The sequence below is a fragment of the Pongo pygmaeus genome, chromosome 13, assembly GCF_028885625.2.
Source record: "Pongo pygmaeus isolate AG05252 chromosome 13, NHGRI_mPonPyg2-v2.0_pri, whole genome shotgun sequence".
NCBI lineage: Eukaryota > Metazoa > Chordata > Mammalia > Primates > Hominidae > Pongo > Pongo pygmaeus.
Genome location: NC_072386.2, coordinates 79,927,762 through 79,947,378, shown reverse-complemented (window position 1 = coordinate 79,947,378; position 19,617 = coordinate 79,927,762). Strand labels below are relative to the sequence as shown.

At 46.6% G+C, this 19,617-nt stretch overlaps 1 protein-coding gene across 5 annotated transcripts in view; it reads left to right on the top strand.

Annotated features, from left to right (window-relative positions):
* SYK (spleen associated tyrosine kinase) overlaps nt 1-19,617 on the top strand; it is a 96,860-nt gene that overhangs the window by 26,374 nt on the left and 50,869 nt on the right. For all 5 annotated transcript variants that reach the window (XM_054501454.2, XM_054501453.2, XM_054501450.2 and 2 more), the window contains exons 2-3: nt 15,366-15,823; nt 16,928-17,088. In XM_054501454.2, coding sequence (XP_054357429.1) covers nt 15,407-15,823; nt 16,928-17,088 — 578 coding nt within the window. In that variant the 5' untranslated portion in view covers nt 15,366-15,406. The remainder of the gene's footprint in view (nt 1-15,365; nt 15,824-16,927; nt 17,089-19,617) is intronic.

Here is a 19,617-nt window from a genome sequence, read left to right as displayed (position 1 = left end):
ACTGGGGAGACGTCCTTGGCCCCACTCAGGGTCAATATGGGACCCAGACTGCTGGCTGCAACCCCACCCTGTCCTCTTCTGCTCAAAAGAGCATGCAAGGGACATTGCTAAGTGGCAACTTTGGTTGCAACCCAGTGTTCAGTTAATTATTCACAAAGGCTAGCTCTCTTTTTAATTACCAATTGTGTGTGCGTTGCGTGTGCGTCCCTTCCCCCTTCTCTGAGCACACCTGTGTGATGAGGCATGTACTTCTTCCTGGTGGAGAAGAACTACAAAGATGTCTCCCAGGTTGAGCCTGCGGCCTGGCCCGGTCACCAGCACAGCACGGTGACTTGACTGTCCTCCCTGGCTCCCTTCCCCACCCGTGGCAAGTGGCAACTTGCTTTCGCTCACACTGAACGCGGTCAACTTGCCTCCCTGTCACACTGTAGCACTCGAATAGGGCAATACTAGATTATAGCAGAGGTTCTCAAACATTAGAGTGCTTAAAAATCACCTGGGAAGCAGGCCAGGCGCAGAGGCTCACACCTGTAATCCCAACACTTTGGGATGCTGAGGTAGGCGGATCATGAGGTCAGGAGTTTGACACCAGCCTGGCCAATATAGTGAAACCCTGTCTCTACTAAAAATACAAAAAATTAGCTGGGTGTGGTGGTATGCGCTGTAGTCCCAGCTACTCAGGAGGCTGAGGCAGGAGAATTGCTTGAACCCAGGAGGCAGAGGTTGCAGTGAGTGGAGATCGTGCCATTGCACTCCAGCCTGGGTGACAGAGTAAGACTCCATCTCAAAAAAAAAAAATCACCTAGGAAGCTGTTTAAAATTTACCCTTCTTGTCTGTATGCCATACTTCCTGGGTCTGAGGTGGGCCCAGGACCGTGCTTTCCAGAAGGGAGCCTGAGGGTGGGGTGCCCTGAAGACCACACTCAGGAAAAACCAGACATGTGGGCTTTCATGAGCCAGAGTCCTGCCAAGAACTAGAATCTGCAGGTGGCTTTGGCCAGTCCCACTTAGAGGCAAGAAGAGGTGAGGATAGTAGAGAACCTGGAAATCACACAGTCCCCAGGATGAAAGTGGAACTCTCGGACCAGATCCTTATTCTCTTACTTTCGTGAGCCATTTCTGCCTACCTGTTGTCAGGGAGGCAGGAGATTCATTTTTCTCTCACATGGTGCCTGACATAATGACTTGCACGTGATAGATGCTCAACAGGCATATTGAGTGAATCAATCACTTAGATTGTAAATTAAATGCACCAGATGGGCTGGTTGTTTATTTAAAACTACACAGAGAGTTAACATTTACGTTAACATAATGTTAACACCAAAGCATAATATCTGTTTTCTGTGTTAATTATGGCAAGGTGGGCATAGAAAAGAGATTTCTGAGTGTCTTTTGCAGAGCTTGAAAATGTCTATGTGTTGGTTGAGATAGATCAGCCTTTACTTGATGCACTTTCAATCTTTTAAGTTCTGGAGGCACAGCAAGAGAATTTGGTGTTGAAGGTTTGGATAATGTTTTCAAGTATTTCAATATCCCTCTATTTCTAAACATTGGTAAAAATCATGCCTCATGCTGCCATCCTTAGCTTCACTTTGTGTTTCTGAAATGTGTATCTCTATATACTAAGAAGTCCCCCGTGCATGCCTGCAAATAAGGGAGAGTCAACCGCTCAGCAGAATGTGCACGATGTAAGGATGTGCCTTGGAGACCAGGCACCCTGTGCAGTGTGATGCACAGGCAGGCCTCAGGATGGCACCGTGGAGGGCAAGTGATACCTATTGATGAAGCCAGTGGAGTGGATGCAAGGCCAACTCAGGCCCTGCAGCTGGGGTTCTGTTCCTTAGTGTTGAGGCCACAGGTCTGTGTCCACATGTTTTCTTTTGCACAGTGGGATCCTGCCGCACAAGGCAGTGCCCCCAGCCCTTTGCAGATGAGTCAAACATGCTTGTTTGCAGAGCCTGGTGCTGGGTGGGGTGGTCCCATCACATCGCCTCTTCCTTGGTCATTTCTCTGTAATTAATCAGCCAGTCCCTGACCAAACCAGCAAGATCAATTCTCCCTCTGGTTGGACTCATTCCTTTTTTTTTTTTTTTTTTTTTTTTTTGAGATGGAGTCTCGCTCTGTCGCCCAGGCTGGAGTGCAGTGGCATGATTTCTGCTCACTGAAAGCTCTGCCTGCCGCGTTCACGCCATTCTCCTGCCTCAGCCTCCCAAGTAGCTGGACTACAGGCGCCCACCACCATGCCTGGCTAATTTTTTGTATTTTTAGTAGAGACGGGGTTTCACCCTGTTAGCCAGGATGGTCTCGATCTCCTGACCTTGTGATCCACCCGCCTCAGCCTCCCAAAGTGCTGGGATTACAGGCGTGAGCCACCGCACCCGGCCTCCTCTTTCTTATGAAAATTAACCCACAGATGAAGTTTCCTTTCACCCAAGTCTTGACAATTTTCTCAGCTTCAAGCTGCAGAGGAAATTCCTAGGCGCATCTTAACAGGGCTGCTTTGCATTGAGGGGGCTGTGTGGTTTGAGCGTGATAAGCCTGGATATCTTTCTGCACTATGCTGATTTTGTTCCCTTAAATGGTATGGATTTGGCAGCAATTGTTTGCAGGTGATCTTTTCCCAGAGAACCACTTATTTCCCCCACTGTCACTTCAGTCTGTATGACAGGAGGGCTCTCATGGCCCAGGGATGTGAAAGTGAGACACCTTCAATCGCTAAGCACTGCTGGAAATGTGCACTACAGGAAGTTGAGGGGGCTGGAGGGGAGGAGGCAGCACCTGCAGGAGCCATGCTTCAGTGGGTCTCAAGAAAAGCAGAAGCCTGGAATCTCAGGGCTGAGGCCCCTCGATAACTAGGACAGATGGGTTAATGAAAAGGGATATAGAGACATAGGCTACCTCTTCTGGTTCGATGCCAAGCTAGAAAATGCTGAAATGAACACAGATTTATGAGATAGGAGTAATATATTTAAGAACACAGTCTTACATAGAGATAACTATTTTCGCAAATCATCCAAGGTAAATTTATATATCTTTATGGATGAGGTTGGATCTTTTCAGGGAAGGCTGGGGAGACGGAAGGAAAATTACTTACTATCAGTCCTCATGATTAATGGATTCCATATCTCTGCATTCATCTACTCATTTAAATCTGTTTGCAACCCCAAAATCAATACTCACAGCACTTTTGCAGTCATTTGTGACATGCACAAAGCAGTGAAAAATTTGAGTCACCCAACACATATGTTGAGGTCGCAGAAGGTGACACTCTGCTTTCTTGTTTTAGCTCTTATAAACACATTTTCTTTTCTCTTGGCCCACTTAGTCCATGGTTTTTGCATTTTTGTGCTTTTTTGGGGTGATTTTGCTATTTAAAAATTGCCCCAAACACAGTGCTAAAGTACTTACTGTCTGGTGTCTCTAAGTGCAAGAAGGTTGTGATGTGCTTTACAGAGAAAATACGTGTGTTAGGGAAGCTACTTTCAGGCATGGGTTATTGTGCTGTTGACCATGAGTTCAATGTTAATGAATCAACAATATATATGAAATAAATATCTTTAAATAGAAATACACATAAAACAAGGTTCTGTATTGATTGATTGACAAAAATGTTGTAACCAGAGGATCACAAAAACCTAACACCATATTTCCCTAGGAGCAACTGTTCAGGATTTGCAAATTCAGCTTTCATGGTGACTTTATAGAGCATAACTACTGTGAATAACAAGAAGCAACTGTATTTTGTTTCATGCATAAGATGGAAAGAGAACAGAACCAGAAGTATGGTATTGATGAAATGGAGAGAGAATAAAGAAAAGAAAGAAATGACACTATGAAGATTTATTAGTTAAAATGTTACTAGTGATAATAAATTAATCAGAACTTTGGCCTCTGCCTTTGATCCTGGTTCCCATAATCTCTAAGTGCCAGGCTCAGATAATGTGGCCCTTGCAAGGTTTGGGCAGCTAGTCCTCTAACTATTTTCTACAGGTAAACATGGACATGAAGGAAGCCAGGGTGAGGCAGGCAGCTTCCAGGAGCACACACTGGGCTCAGCTCCTTCCTTCCTAACCTCTATTTTAGCTCCACGTACCTCTTCAATACCAGAAAGTCTTCTTCTGATTCTGCCAGAGCCCAGCTCCTAGAACCAGCTCATACACTCACCAGCCTTTTTTGTCAACAATTCATTCAAATATTTATTTAAATTTCTATTAAGCACTGTTGCTTCTCTCGCCCAACTCCATTGCACATACTATATCAGTTATCTGTTGCTACATAAAAGATCACTCTAAACTTAGTGGTTTAAAACAACAATAATTACTTATTATTGCTCATAATTTCTGTGAGCCAAGCATTTGAGATAGCTGGGTAGGCTCAGGCCCTCTGTAGAATTGTAGTCAGGTGTGGGCCAGGGCTACAGTCTCATCTGAAGGCTTGATAGAGGCTGGAGGATACTCTTCCAAGGTGGCTGCTCGTACGGCTGGTCACTTAGTGCTGGTTATTGGCTAGAGGCCTCAGTTCCTTACCACATGAGCCTCCCCAAAGAGCTACTTGAGCATCTTTCCAACGAGGCACCTGGTTTCCCCAGAGTGAGCAATCCAAAAGCTGAGGAAAAGTGTTAAGGGCTTTCATGAGCTAGCTTCAGAGACCCAACATTGTCACTCTGCAGTCAGCCACTCTGTGTACAAGGGATGGGAGTACCAGGAAGTGAGGATCACTGGGCACCATCTTGGAGGCTGCCTGCCATGTATACATTTTAACTCTCCAACAAAATTTGAAGTCTAAAGACCCATACTTAAAGTAGCCTCTGTTCTAGGCAGTAGGGAACAAAATGGTAAACATACTTACACTAATGGAGTGTCTATTCTAGTGGCTTTGGGGAATATAGACAAAAAAAAAAAAAAAAAACAGAACTAAAACTCTAAGGTGGGACAGGGAGCTGGGAGTGTTAGTGTCAGGTGGGCCTGTAGAGCTCAGCCCCGCTTCATCATGTTGGCATTCATACTGGCTGTTCCTCTGTAGGGGATGAAATTTTCCTCTGCCAGAGGAATGGGCTCTGGACAGCTTGTTCAGCTGCTTGCTCAGGTGTGAGCATCTGTGCCTAATCTTCCAGTCAGACTGCCCTAGAAACATCATTTCTTAATTAGCTCAAAGGGTATCTGAAACATTGTACTTATGGTGGCAAGCATGGATCTATTGCTCTTCATCTATAAAGTTGCTGCCTGATAAGGTAGAACTATACAAATGATAGTTTCCCGACTAAATGCATTTTAAAGGGCAAAGGTTGTATAGTCAGCCTTAGTCCTGGCATAGGGGAAATGGACTATGGAAGTCTAGTTGGAAGAGAAGATTGAAACATGCCAGTAAGTGCAAAAGGATACAGTATAATTTAAATAAAACACATGGAAGACATGAGGATGCTAGTGGGATATGTTGGGCTCATCCATTTCTGCAGGCTCCAGGAGGGTGGCTGGCAGGGCTTCTTCGGTGTGGGGCAGAAAGAATCAAAGCCTGTAGAATAAATCTGACTCCGTTCTAGATTTAACTCCTCATGGTGTACCATGTGAAAGGTGAAGCCTGACTGGCACTAGGGAGGATTTTGAGGTAAGGAAGCATTGTCTTTGGTTCAGTCCAAGCCCTCACTGACTTTCCACCATCCTCAGTGGGGGTGGGCATGTCTGTCTGTCTCCCAGCCTCATGCACACACATGTGTGCACACACATGCACACACACACACGCCTTCTTATGAAGTGTGGGTCTGGCTGCCCATGCTTTTCTCTTTTCTTCATCTCACCATGACTTATCCTTCCCTTCTGTATTCAAAGTTCCCACTTGAGAGGGTCCAGTTGCCCTGGGCACCCCTCCACACTCCCCACTCATGACTGCAATTAGTTACAGTAGCTTTGGTATACTGTCATCCCCTTTCACCAGTGAGGAACTCTGTTGCTATGGTGCCCAGGTCACACAAAGCTGGGCCGGGTCGCCAGCCTTCCTGATTCTCACCTCTGTACCCCTGGGTTTCCTGCTCTCTGGCCCAGTGGAACCACCTCCACGGGGCTCCATTCCTTTCCAGCCTTGCCTTTTGTTCATTGGCAATGATATTAACAAATTAAATAGGGGAATATTTGTTCATCTAATTTATTGGTAAAAAGGCTAGAACAAGCTTATCCAACCTGTGGCCCTAGGCCATATGTGATCCAAGATAGCTATGAATGTGGCCCAACTAAAATTTGTAAGCTTTCTTAGAACATTATGAGATTTCTTTCCCTTCTTTTCTGTAGTTCATCAACTATCATTAGTATTAGTATATTTTATATCTGGCCCAAGACAATCCTTCTTTTATCAGTATGGCCCAGGGAAGCCAAAAGATTGGACACCCCTGGGCTAGAGCAGGGGCACATCAGATTTGTGTCCACAACAGCTGACACAGTGGTTTCCAGTCAGGAGTAAGTTACCCTTAGGGAACACTTGGCAATCTGGAGATGATGTTTGGCTGTCATGATTGGGGAATGGGGTGCTACTGGCATCTACTGGGGAGAGGCCAGGGATGCTGCTCAACAGTCTGTACTAGACAAGACAGCCCCCGACCCTACACACATAACAGAGAAGGATCCAGCCCAAATGTCAAGAGTGCCAAGGTTGAGTAACCCCAAGCTAATGTGATGAATGGTGCCAGATGGAAATGTGTGGGACCATCATAAGGAGGGGGAACAGGGTAAAGGCAACCATCTTAATTTGTAAATTGAGGGGGAGGATATGTTTTGACCACATGCTTTTGAAAAGGGAAGCTGTTCATTCTCCAGAAGCCCAGCAGAGATGTTGGACGGATTGGGCCACCCATAGCTGCATTCATGGACAGTTGGACACGGGCCCAGGAAATCTTGGCAGCATCATTGGGGCCGGTGCACTTTTAAGAGGGGCTTGGGTGATGTGAAATTGTTTGGACAAAATGAGTGAGAGGTCTTGAAATAATGTCAAGGCAGGAAGAATGCATTGACTTGGAGTGGCTGCCAAGAGCAAGCATTTGCAGGTTGTTTTGGGGAAGCAGAACTGGCTGTGTTCTCTTTGTCCCGTGCACAGTTGGAAGATGGGAAATGGAGGAGGAGAGATGGGGAAGGAGAGATGGGGAATCAGATAAGAAAGTGTTTTCCAACAGAAGCATCGGGCACACATTGGAGTGAGTTCCCTTCCCTTAAGAGGCCAGGAGCTCATGTAGGAACCAAGCTCCATCTGAAGCAGCCACAGGGCTGGACCATCTCGAAGATTAGTTGCCAGGACTCTCTGATTCTGGCCCTGTTAGCCTCCATCTGGACACACAGCAATTGCATGTTTAGCATTTTTATTACAAAAGCAACATACAATTTTGACCCTTGAACGTTACAGGTTTGAACCATGTGGGTTCACTTATATGCGGATTTATTTTTCAACAAAAATATTGGAAAAAAGTTTTGAAGGTTTTTGACAATTTTAAAAACTTGCAGATGAACTCCATAGCCCAGAAATATAAAAAATGTTGGCCGGGCGCTGTGGCTCACGCCTGTAATCCTAGCACTTTGGGAGGCTGAGGAGGGCAGATCACGAGGTCAGGAGATCAAGATCATCCTGGCTAACAAGGTGAAACCCCGTCTCTACTAAACATACAAAAATTAGCCAGGCATGGTGGCAGGCACCTGTAGTCCCAGCTACTTGGGAGGCTGAGGCAGGAGAATGGCGTGAACTGGGGAGGCGGAGCTTGCAGTGAGCTGAGATTGCGCCACTGTGCTCCAGCCTGGGCAACAGAGCGAGACTTCATCTCGAAAAAAAAAAAAAAAAGTTAAGAAAAAGTTAAGTATATATTGAATGCACAAAATATATGTAGTCTATTTTTTCATTTACTACCATAAAATATATACAAATCTATTATAAAATTAAAATTTATCAAAAGTTACACACAAATACTTATAGACCATATATGGTGCCATTCACAGTCAAGGAAAATGTAAATAAATATAAAGATGCAGTATTAAATCATAATTGCATAAAATTAACTGCAGTACACACTGTACTGCTGTAATAATTTCATAGCCACTTCCTGTTGCTATTGTGAGGAGCTCCAGAGTTGCAAGTACCTGCCTAAATCACTGTGTGATGCTCATCATCTCTGTGTGAGCAGTTCATCTCTCCAGTAAATTGCATATTGCAGTAAAAAGCAATCTTTAATAAGTGATCTCTTGCAGTTCTCAAGTATTTTTCATAATGTTTAGTGCAATACCATACAACCTGAATAAGACCATGGGTCCCATATGAAGGGTCACAGTGAGGCTGGAAGTGCTCCCAAGAAGTCATGACATTATAAGAAAAAGCTGAATTGCTTGATGAGGATTGTAGATGGAGGACTGTAGCCGTGGTTGCCTGCCATTTCAGATGGATGAGTCATCTTGTAAACAGATGACAATAAATTTATGGTATTGATAAATACAGTACAGTATTGTAAACATATATTCTATTCCTTATGATTTTCTTAATGACATTTTTTTCTCTAGCTTACCTCACTATAAGAATATAGTATATGATACATATAACGTGCAAAATATGTGTTAATCAGTTATTTATGTTATAGGTAAGCCTTCTGGTCAACAGTAGACTATTAGTTAAGTTTGGGGGGAGTCAAAAGTTATACATGAATTTTTACTACATGGTGGGTGGTCAGCATCCCCACATTGTTCAAGGGTCAGTTGTATATTCACTGTGGAAATCCTAAAAAGCAAAGAGCAACATGTTTCCATTAAGCAGGATTTTGCCAGGCTCTGGTTAAACCCTGAAGCCTGAGCAAGGCAGTGAAATCTCCAGACCTTTGGAGCTCACATTTTAAGGAAAGGGCAGGTTTGTGTTGATGCTACAAAGGTAATAGATGCTTTTGAGAAGTTAACTATGTGCGGGGGTGGACGAGGTAGGCCGAAGCAGGCTGAAGCAGCACCTGAGACTGGATCATCATGATGCAACTCTCTGAGTACAGGCCTGAGAAGGAGGAAGCCAAGCAGGAGTCAGGAGAGGCCTCAACCTGGAGGCAGAAGCACAGTGTGGTGGAGATAGTGAGCCAGGTGAGGTTGCAGGTCTCGGGCCTGGTCAAGGAGAGCCTTGTGGAGGAGCGATGAAGATTTGCGTTGTGATGTGGATGGAGAGGTTCCTTGTGAGCCTCACTCCACCTTCAGGGTAGGGAATTGTCAGTAAGGAAAGGAAGGACCAGGTGAGACTTCCAATACCTGAGAGATGGCAGTGGCTTCCACGAGGGCAGCCTCAGGAGCTATGGGGAGACATGATGGCTTGGGAATATATTTTAAAGAAAAGCTACTGAGAGGACCCTGGAGACCAGCTCATCTAACCTGTTTCAAGATTCTCCATCCCTGTAACTGCATCAGATGGAGCTCAGCTCCTGCACAAGCTCATGGCTTCCCTGCATCAGTGTGAGTGGCCAATGCTTCTGGTAGAAAGCACATTCCTTACTGACTTGGTGAGAGGGAAGACTCCTGAAAGCAGCAGGGGTCTCATCCTCAGCAACTGTGGTGCTCAGTGTCATTTCCTCAATTAGGAGAGACTGAGGGAGGAAGAGATTTGCTGAGGGAGTGGCAGGAGGAGTCAAAAGCCTCATCTGGAGTATGTAGAGGTCAACTTGTCTGTTACACATCCAAGGGGGGATGTCAGATAAGCAGACATGCAGATCAGGAGCTCAGTGGAGAGAAATAAATACCCATTAACCAACAAATATTTTTGATGACTTATCCTGCACCAGGAGCTGTTCCAGGCATGGTGATATGGCAGTGAACAAGGTCATCCTATTCTCACCTCCCAGAGTGGCCCTTTGGTGGGAGGAACAAGACAATACTCAAATTCAACAGTGAATCATGATTTAAAGGGCTGCTGCCTTATGGAGATGTGCTGCAGAGAAAAATTAGGCAGGAAAGGGAGGTATGTGGCCCAGGACATTACAAAAGATTATTTCATGTCAAAAAACGTTTTTCTACAACTAAGTGCACATTTAACTTGTGTCACAAAAAAGGTCTCAAAAGAGCAAGGGATTTGCAGTGTTTTCAGGAGCTCACCTGACACCTGAAAACCCTCTTTGCTGAACCACTACCTGCCCAGGTGTTCACTGAGGTGCCAGACCCTGCAGGCTGAGGGGTACAGGTGGAGTTAAGGAGGAGCTAAGCAGCCTGGTTTGTTTCTCAGTTTTGTGCTTTGGAATGAAGTAGTGTCACACGTGGAAAAAATAACTGGGAATGTTGAATTAAGAAAAAATAGGGAGCAAGTTCTAAACACTATTTAGAAGAAAATGATCCCTGGGAATGCTAAAGAGAATTTGAGCCATGGGCTGTTCCTGTAGTCAGAGTTAAGCATTGTGAGTTGGCAAAAGCATCAGGTGGGAAGGGCCGAGTCTGTGTGTGCAGGAGGAATGCCTGCAGGGGAAAGTCGCGGGCTCTGTCCCTGTCTCAGTTGGTGGAAGTGACAGAGATGCCACAGCTGTGGCCAAGACTACGCTGGGTGAAAAGTGAGACTCTCTGGATTTGCCATACTGACTGAGAGCTGATATCTGAAAAGTGGAGCTGAGAACAGCAGCCTGGGCCACTGTGGGCAGTGGCTGGAATGGAGACGGCCATCTCTTGCCAAGGTGGCCTGAGAAAGAGGAGGTTGGAGACCAGGACAAGGCCCCGGGTGGGTGCCGGTGGGTGCCAGTCCTGAGAAGGTATACACAGGAACACCATGGACATTGTTTATTCCCCCAATTAAATAGCCCAAAAATGTGCTGTAAGCTGTCCTTGCAGTGAACCAGTGATTCTGCCCAAACCATCACCACCAACACACCCAGGTCAACTCCAGCACAGGAAGTCACATGGCCAGAAAAGGGCCATCAGCCACATCGGTGCTGACACTGAGTGTAGCACATTCTTCTGCCGCCTGCTTGGGAACATATCTGCAATGCACCATCAAAGCCACACAGAATGTCCCTGGCGTGTGCCTGGAGGCTGCTCCGGGTCTGCAGATGCTCCCCAAGACCTGATCACAGCCTGTCTCACTTCCTGTCCATTCACTTCAATATGGGATTCATGCCCAAGTGCCAGCACCGATGTAATGATTAGTGACAAGCCAATCATTTGGCTATTTACTATGTAAATAGTAGCTATGTTAAGATTTATATGAATTAAAAAGTATTTGCTCTCATTTTATTTAAAATTTTGTTCCTACAAAATTACTGTCTCAGTTGGAGCTGATGGTGCAGTCTGCTGTTCTGCAACTACATAAAAAGCAACCTAGGCCCTGCAGACGGGACACGAGCATTGGGGCCAGGTACACAGCGACGGGGTTATTTGAGTTGGGTCTGCAAGGGTGACTGAGATGGCTGGGAGGAAGAGCTGCACACCTCAGCAGAAAGCACACGTGGTGAGAACAAGAAGGGGAAGCCACAGCATCCCGGTGCAGTCCAGTGTGATCTGTGGACTGGGCATGTTGGAAGGGGCAGGGAGGGCTGATGTGTGCTTTGAGGGAGGACCAGGCAGCTGAAGAGGGAGGCGTCAGGAAGCAGGAGGGCAGAAGGTGAGGAGTGAAGGGCAGCAATGGAAAGGACAGGATTAGGCCAAGCAGGGGTCATGGATACGGGCAGTACGGAACATGCACCAAGGGCTCTTGGAAAACGAACCTTAGAGAATGCAAGGCCTGTGGAGGACTCCTGGGTTCCTGGCTGGGGCACCGCCTGGGCAGGGAAGGCAGAGAAGATGGAAAGCCTGGTCTCAGGTGGCGTGAGAACCCAGCATCCGCATCATCAGGATTGCAGGAGCAGCAGCGTCTCAGGCCCTGGGGGTATCAGAGCCCCCAAGCCACGTGGAAGTATGAGATGTGCTGGGCTGCAGGGGAAACAATGGAAATGAGGTTGGAGGCCCAAGAAGACCCACTGCAGGAAAAGGGTGGAGTGGGGGAAAGGCAGGCTGGGGTCAGTGGCTGGCCTGCAACAAAAGCATTGTAGATTACAGGCGTGAGCCACCACGCCCAGCCAAGGTGGGCGGATCACGAGGTCAGGAGATTGCGACCATCCTGGCTAACACGGTGAAACCCCCTCTCTACTAAAAAAAAAAAAAAAAAAAAAAAAAAAAAAAAAAATTGTAGAAAGGGGAAAGCAGTCGGAAGAGAAGTATTTCTTCCAAGAGACTCATCAGCATACTGTGTTTCCAAAGATGTCTTTCTTTTAACAGCATTCTTAGACTCAAAAGTAAATGTAGATATACCTTAAAAAACAAAAACAAAAACACCTTGCTAAGAGATGAATTTTTAGAAACTTGTTGGACAAAGAAAAGTCATTGATAGTCAACTGCTGTGAGAGGCAAGCCAGGAAATGATGATTAATACCCTCAAATTATAATAGAACCCATGCCTCATTAGGGGCTCGCCCAGGAGTACTGACTTCAGGACACCGTCTGGGGAAAACTCTGTCGCCTGTGTCAGGCTGACGCTCTTACATTTTATAGCCCCTTGTAGGATAGTGCATGTTGAGAAGAAGCCACTTCACATCATCGTGGTGCAGGGTCTGTGGTGTGGTGTGCTTCGTGTGTGTTTTGTGTGTGTAGTGTGTATGTAGTGTAGTGTGAGTTGTGTGTACTATGGTGTGTATGTGGCATGTATGTAGTTTGTGTGTGTGGTGTGTTTGCAGTGTGTGTGGTGTGTATAGTGTATTATGTGTGTAATGTGTATGTAGTTTGTGTGCTGCATGTAGTGTATTGTGTGTGTACTGTGTATGTAGTTTGTGTATACTGTGTGTAGTATGTTATGTGTGCAGTGTGTGTGTAGTTTGTGTATGGCATGTGTGCAGTGTGTATAAGATGTGTGTAATGTGTTGTGTGTGTAGTGTGTATGTAGTTTTTGTGTGGTATGTGTGCAGTGTGTGTGTGTTGTGTGTAGTGTGTTGTGTGTGTAGTGTGTACGTAGTTTGTGTGTGTGTGGTGTCCATGTAGTGCATGGTGTGTGTGTAGTGCATGTGTGGTATGTGTCCGTATGTGTGGCACGCATGTAGTGTACATGTAGTATGGGGGGATGTATGTGTGTGGTGTGTGTGTGATGTGTGTAGTGTGCATGTAGTTGTGTGGTGTGTTTCATGTGTGTTTTGTGTGTGTACTGTGTATGTAGTGTAGCATGTGTTGTGTATAGTATGGTGTGTGTGGTATGTAGTTTGTGTGTGATATGTGTGTAGTATGTGATGTGTGTAGTGTGTAGTGTGTGTGGTGTGTATGTAGTTTGTGTGTGTGGTGTATGTGATGTGTGTAGTGTGTGTAGTACATGGTGTGTGTAGTGTGTTATGTATGTAGTGTGTTGTATGTGGTGTGTATGTAGTTTGTGTGTGTTGTGTGTGCAGTGTGCTATGTGTGTAGTGTGTTGTGTGTGTAGTGTGTATGTAGTTTGTGTGCGTGGTGTGTGTGATGTGTGTAGTGTCCATGTAGTACGTGTGTGTAGTGTGTGTGGTGTGTGTAGTGTGTTGTATGTGGTGTGTATGTAGTTTTTGTGTGTTGTGTGTGCAGTGTGTGATGTGTGTAGTGTGTTGTGTGTGTGGTGTGTATGTAGTTGGTGTGTGTGATGTGTGTAGTGTCCGTGTAGTACATAGTGTGTGGGGGGTGTGTGGTGTGTGTAGTGTGTTGTATGTGGTGTGTATGTAGTTTGTGTTGTGTGTGCAGTGTCTGTTGTTTGTAGTGTGTTGTGTGTGTGATGTATATGTAGTTTGTGCATGTGGTGTGTGTGTGATGTGTGTAGTGTGCGTGTAGTGCATGGTGTGTGTGTAGTGCAGGTGTGGCATGTGTTCATAGTGTGTGTGGCATGCATGTGTCCATGTGGTATGGAGTGTGTGTGTGCGTGGTGTAGTGTATGTGATGTGTGTCATGTGTGGTGTACTGTATGTGATGTGTGTAGTGTGCATGTAGTCGTGTGGTGTGTTTCATGTGTGTTTTGTGTATACATAACGTGGAATGTGTGTGTGGTGTGTATGTAGTTTGTGTGTATGTGTATGTGTGTGGTGTAGTGTGTGTGATGTGTGTAGTGTGCATGCAGTGGTGTGTTTCGTGTCTGTTTTGTGTGTGTAGCATGTATGTAGTGTAGCATGTGGTGTGTGTAGTGTGTTTCATGTGTGTGGTGTGTATGTAGTTTATGTGTTTGGTGTGTGTGATGTGCATAGTGTGCATGTAGTACATGGTGTGTGTGTAGTGCAGGTGTGGCATGTGTTCATAGCGTGTGTGGCGTGCATGTGGTATGGAGTGTGTGTGTGTGTGTGTGTGTGTGTGTGTGTGTATACCATGAGGGACATGCACTTTGCTCCCTGGATAAATGGATGGAGTCATCTAGATAATTTTCCATTCACGACCAGCCCCTTTTGGTTAAAATGTGCCTCCTTGGATACTTTTGGGGCTGGCAATATGTATCCTTCTAATTTACAACCATAATTGAGAAGAAATATTCTCCATATTAAATATGCATTGGCCGCCTTCCTTTTTGCTTCTGAAATGTATTTATTTACTGCAAGCAGTGTCTCTCCTATGTCAGATGTCCTCATGGGCTGGGAACCGGCACTATCTCTTTAACACGGGCCCTGCAGATGGGAAGTGGCGTTGCCCAAGAAGTGGTCTGGAGAAGCAGGGAGAAGACAGCCTATGGGCCCCAGGCCTCGGGAGCTGGGAAGGTGCCACTCTTCATGTCTCAGGCAATGGCTTGTTGCTGTCATAGCCCCGGGCTGGAGGTGGGAAGGCCTTGTGGTGACCACAAGTCTCAGTTCCGTGTGGGCCCTCAATCTGGCCTCACTTCACCTCTGGTGCTCAGCACCAGCGTGTGACTGACTGCTCGAGGCAGCGTCTCGCAGCTCAGGTGGGTGAGGCGGTGGTAGGGTCCTCCTTGGTAATATCACTGTGATGAGGAGTGAGGCTTCTCTAACATTGTCTGGACTCAGGAGGAGCATGTTGGTTTGTGCTCATGTAAATTCTGCCTCCTGTGTGCCGCTGGGACCCTAAGGGTCAGTCCAAGAGTCCTGTTTTGCAATAGCCCTTCTGTTTGCTTCTCTTTGTGGTATGTTTATTTTTAGAATTCTTTGTCTTTCCCCACCCTCCACCCCCCAAAAAAAGAATTATTTAATTTGGTCACTTCCATCAAATGCTCTGATTTTAGCTTAGTTGGAAGGCGTGCTGGAAACTGTAATGACGATGTGAACAGAAAGACAACTGTGCGTTGGGAGGGCCAAAGAGGGAAGTGCGTTTGTTCAGAGATGGAAGGGTTTGTCTCCACTTTGAAAGGGTTTGAGTGGTTTTAGCAAACGTTCCCTGCCACGTGGATTCCTCACCAAAGTTCTCTGTCTCTGTCTTGCCCAGGTGGACACCTGCGCGGGTGTGTGCCCTCCAGCCCCTGAAGCATGGCCAGCAGCGGCATGGCTGACAGCGCCAACCACCTGCCCTTCTTTTTCGGCAATATCACCCGGGAGGAGGCAGAAGATTACCTGGTCCAGGGGGGCATGAGTGATGGGCTCTATTTGCTGCGCCAGAGCCGCAACTACCTGGGCGGCTTCGCCCTGTCCGTGGCCCACGGGAGGAAGGCACACCACTACACCATCGAGCGGGAGCTGAACGGCACCTACGCCATCGCCGGCGGCAGGACCCATGCCAGCCCCGCCGACCTCTGCCACTACCACTCCCAGGAGTCTGATGGCCTGGTCTGCCTCCTCAAGAAGCCCTTCAACCGGCCCCAAGGGGTGCAGCCCAAGACTGGGCCCTTTGAGGACTTGAAGGAAAACCTCATCAGGGAATATGTGAAGCAGACATGGAACCTGCAGGTGGGCCACAGCTGGTCCTGCTCCCTGGGCCCAGGGGGCCCTGTGACCCCACACAGACTTCCTGGCTACATGCAACATGTGTACCTATGTGCCCTGTGTGCCCAAATAACACAACCATCTCCTTAAGCGTCAATTTTGGCCAGAAAATTCCTCTCTCTAATAAGAGCCTCTCCTCTTTCACAGCCACAGCTGAGAGGGTGGGTCCCTTTGTGCCAGCAGTGTGGGTTTCTCCACCGCAGGGAACCGCCATTACCCAGTGCATGGAGGGCCTTTTCAGAGAGGCATTGATAGGTGTTGATTGGTTTCTGTTTATCTGACAAGGTCCTACCATACACACTGATAGGCACTTGATTTTATGGCTGCCTAATATCTCTTGCAGAACTTTCTGTGTCAACACTCATATAGTTGCATCACCCGTTCTTTGGCTATCTGGTATCACCTGCTATGCACCATAATTTATTTAACTAGTACCTATTGATGGACGCATTTGCTGTTTATGAATAAACGCTGCTAACAACATTGCTCTAGACCTATCGTATACTACGCTTGTATGCAACATCTGCAGGATAAACTTTGAAAGGGTTGGGATTGCCACAGCAAAGGATATGTATGTTTATTTTTTTATTTTTTATTTTTTGAGACAGAGTCTTGCTCTGTCACCCAGGTTGGAGTGCAGTGGCATGATCTCAGCTCAATGCAACCTCTGCCTCCAAGGTTCAAGCGATTCTCCTGCCTCAGCCTCCCGAGTAGCTGGGATTACAGGCATGTGCCACTACACCTGGCTAATTTTTGTGTTTTTAGTAGAGATGGGGTTTCACCATGCTGGCCAGGCTGGTCTCGAACTCCTGACCTCAAGTGAACCATCCTCCTTGGCTTCCCAAAATACTGGGATTATAAGTGTGAGCCACCATGCCCAGCCATATTCTTTTTATTTATACACTTGAAAGTACTTAAGTAATGTGTAAAGGTCTTTCTGGTTTTATTTACTGAATGAGTGAGTGAATAAGGTTTGATGCCAGGACTCGAGACAGATTGGAAATGCCTTCTGCATCATTTTCATTTTTCCTCGGTATGGTTTACTCTGCTCTGCTCTCCATGTGGCAGGGTCAGGCTCTGGAACAGGCCATCATCAGTCAGAAGCCTCAGCTGGAGAAGCTGATCGCCACCACAGCCCATGAAAAAATGCCTTGGTTCCATGGAAAAATCTCTCGGGAAGAATCTGAGCAAATTGTCCTGATAGGATCAAAGACAAATGGAAAGTTCCTGTGAGTATCGTGCCTTCCCCCTCACCTCCTGCCACCAGGCCTGTGTGGACCATTGGGAATAATTCAGCTTCCCTGTGACTGGCCTCACATGACCCTGGGAAGAGGCCATGCATTGTCATTTGACAACATGCATGCTGGCCTGTCCTAAAGACATTTCTAACCAAAGCTATCACTTGTGACACAGTGTTTATTTTTCCCAGTCTAACTCTAAAATGAACACTCTTTGTTGGCACCGAGGGACATAATATTTGAAGAAAATGTGATTCAGCCCCATATTCTCCTTTTAATGGCAAATTATAGGATGCATAGCACATTCTGTGGTTATCCAACTAAAATTAAAATACTACAGTTTTTTTACTCAAACTACCCCCTTGATCTCAGACTTTACTTCTATTTTACATGAAACAAGATGCCAACAGGAAAGATGTTAAGGAAAATTTCCCGGGAGTAGCATCCGTGAGTGGTGAGTGCAGGTTTGCAGGCCTCAGCCTTAGGCCCACAATCGTTAGAGGGTCTGTCTGAATCCTGGGTTCTGTTTGCTATCCTCAGTGGTTCAATGTGAATCTAAATTGTAGAAGGTTCTGAGATACAGGCCAATGTGGTCAGTCAGTTGTCCAGAGAAGGTGAAGAACTGTCTTTGGGAGGTGTCAACCTTGTTCCCTCGAGGGGGTCTGGTCAAGGTGGCTCAGTGGGGCAGTTGTCCCTGGGCGAAATGATCCCCTGGTCACCTCTCAGTGTCCCTACAGAGATGCTTACCTTAGAAACATAACCAGAAACAGCGATGCAGCCTCATGGTTTGGCAATTGGTGAATCCCCAGCCAACTTCGTAAACTTTTCCTAGATTTTAGAAGCGTTTTCTCTGCATGTCCATCTATTCAAAGGAATTTCCTCAGACTTCACTGTCATACGTTGTATTTTAAAAATGATCTTAGCTGAGTGCAGTGGCACGCACCTGTAGTCCCAGCTACTCCTGGCAGGAGGATCACTTCATCCTCACTATGATCTCACTATGGTTTGAGGCTGGTTTGAGACCAGCCTGGGCAACATAATGAGACCCTGTCTCAAAAAAAGAAAAATAGAAAAGAAAAGAAATTGACCACAATACTAAAAAAAAAAGAAGAAGAAGAAGGAAGAGTGGCCCAGGTTGCCACGTGGCAGTGCCTAGAGTGATGGTCTTTAGTGGGATGCAGCCCCAGCCAGCAGCAGAATGCTGTGGGGAGGGAAGACACTGCCCCTCAATGGAGGCACCTATGGCTATTTTTGCTGAGGTTTGGCCTCTTACCATCTTCTCAGCAATAATTTCCAACATGAATGTCATGGGACCGTGCACGTAGCATCTTGGCATGTGAAGTCAACCCAAAATAGCATAATCCACACGATGAGGCTGGCCAACTTCCTGCTGGTTAAGAAGCCTGCTCATAGCCTCTTCGGCCACGAAGCCTTTTCTTTATTCAGAGTTGTCTATTCCCAAAAACAGCAGTTGCACCCTTCATGGCCATGACTTCTGCTCTCTCCTTCCTTTCTGGGAGACGTGTATAAACCCCATGCAGAAGGCTGGGAGGTGCAGGTCTTGTTTGACGAGCATGCCTTATTCCCTATCTGCCCTGTACAGACTGATATCTCATGTGTCCTCACAGCACATGCCCCTGACACTGAGGCTTATGGTTTATACAAGAGAGTCTCAAACTTGCCGTGCTTCCTATTCAGCTGGCGTCAGAGCTAACCAGGCATGGGCCTGTGAGAGAGGGGCCTGGGCTTCTGTGTTTTCATCGAGCATCCGCTCCTTAGTTGTCCTCTTCTCCTGGGTTCTTATTCCACCTTATATTGCAGTTGCCCAGTTATCACCCCATAATTGCCAGCCTCCCAGATAATAGCTTCCAAGGCTTTCTCCCTTGTGTTGTCCACAGCTCAGTCCCCCACCTTCCTGTGCTCCCTCCACACCTGCAGGGCTCACCTGTGGACTGATGATGCATAGCACCCCATGCCCAGGCCTGGCATCAGGCAGGGTATTAGTGAGAGGGAAGAGCAGAGCTAAGCCTGGGCAGCAAGACCCAGCTTCAGAACCCATGTTCCCATGATGGTTGTAGAACCTTAGACTAAGGGGAACCTTCCCCAGGCTCTGCTCCTCTGGGTCTGTGACTGTCTTGAGGATTCAATGAAAATACACACCATGTATACCAAACAGCACATGTGGTCATCACTGGTGTAGCTTTTCTTCTCTCTTCAGTGCTCTTTCTCCATCATGAGCACCAGGAAAGTCTCCTTGTGAGGGTATCTTTGGTGTTTTTAACAGAGAAAATGTGAGGAAACACCTTGGAGGGGTTTGCCACCTGGCAATTTCACCTCTTGACAACCTTTCATCTCCTACAGAAACTGGCTGGGATTCTTAGCTGTTGCTGGGTGTGTAAACCTTCCTTGTTGCAGTGTAGTGGGTGTGTTATACTGTGAGTGTTTGAATATGGTTGTGTATGCTTGTGGAGAGCAGGGAGAGTTTGCCAGCATACTGGATACAGTCCAAGTCTACCACGC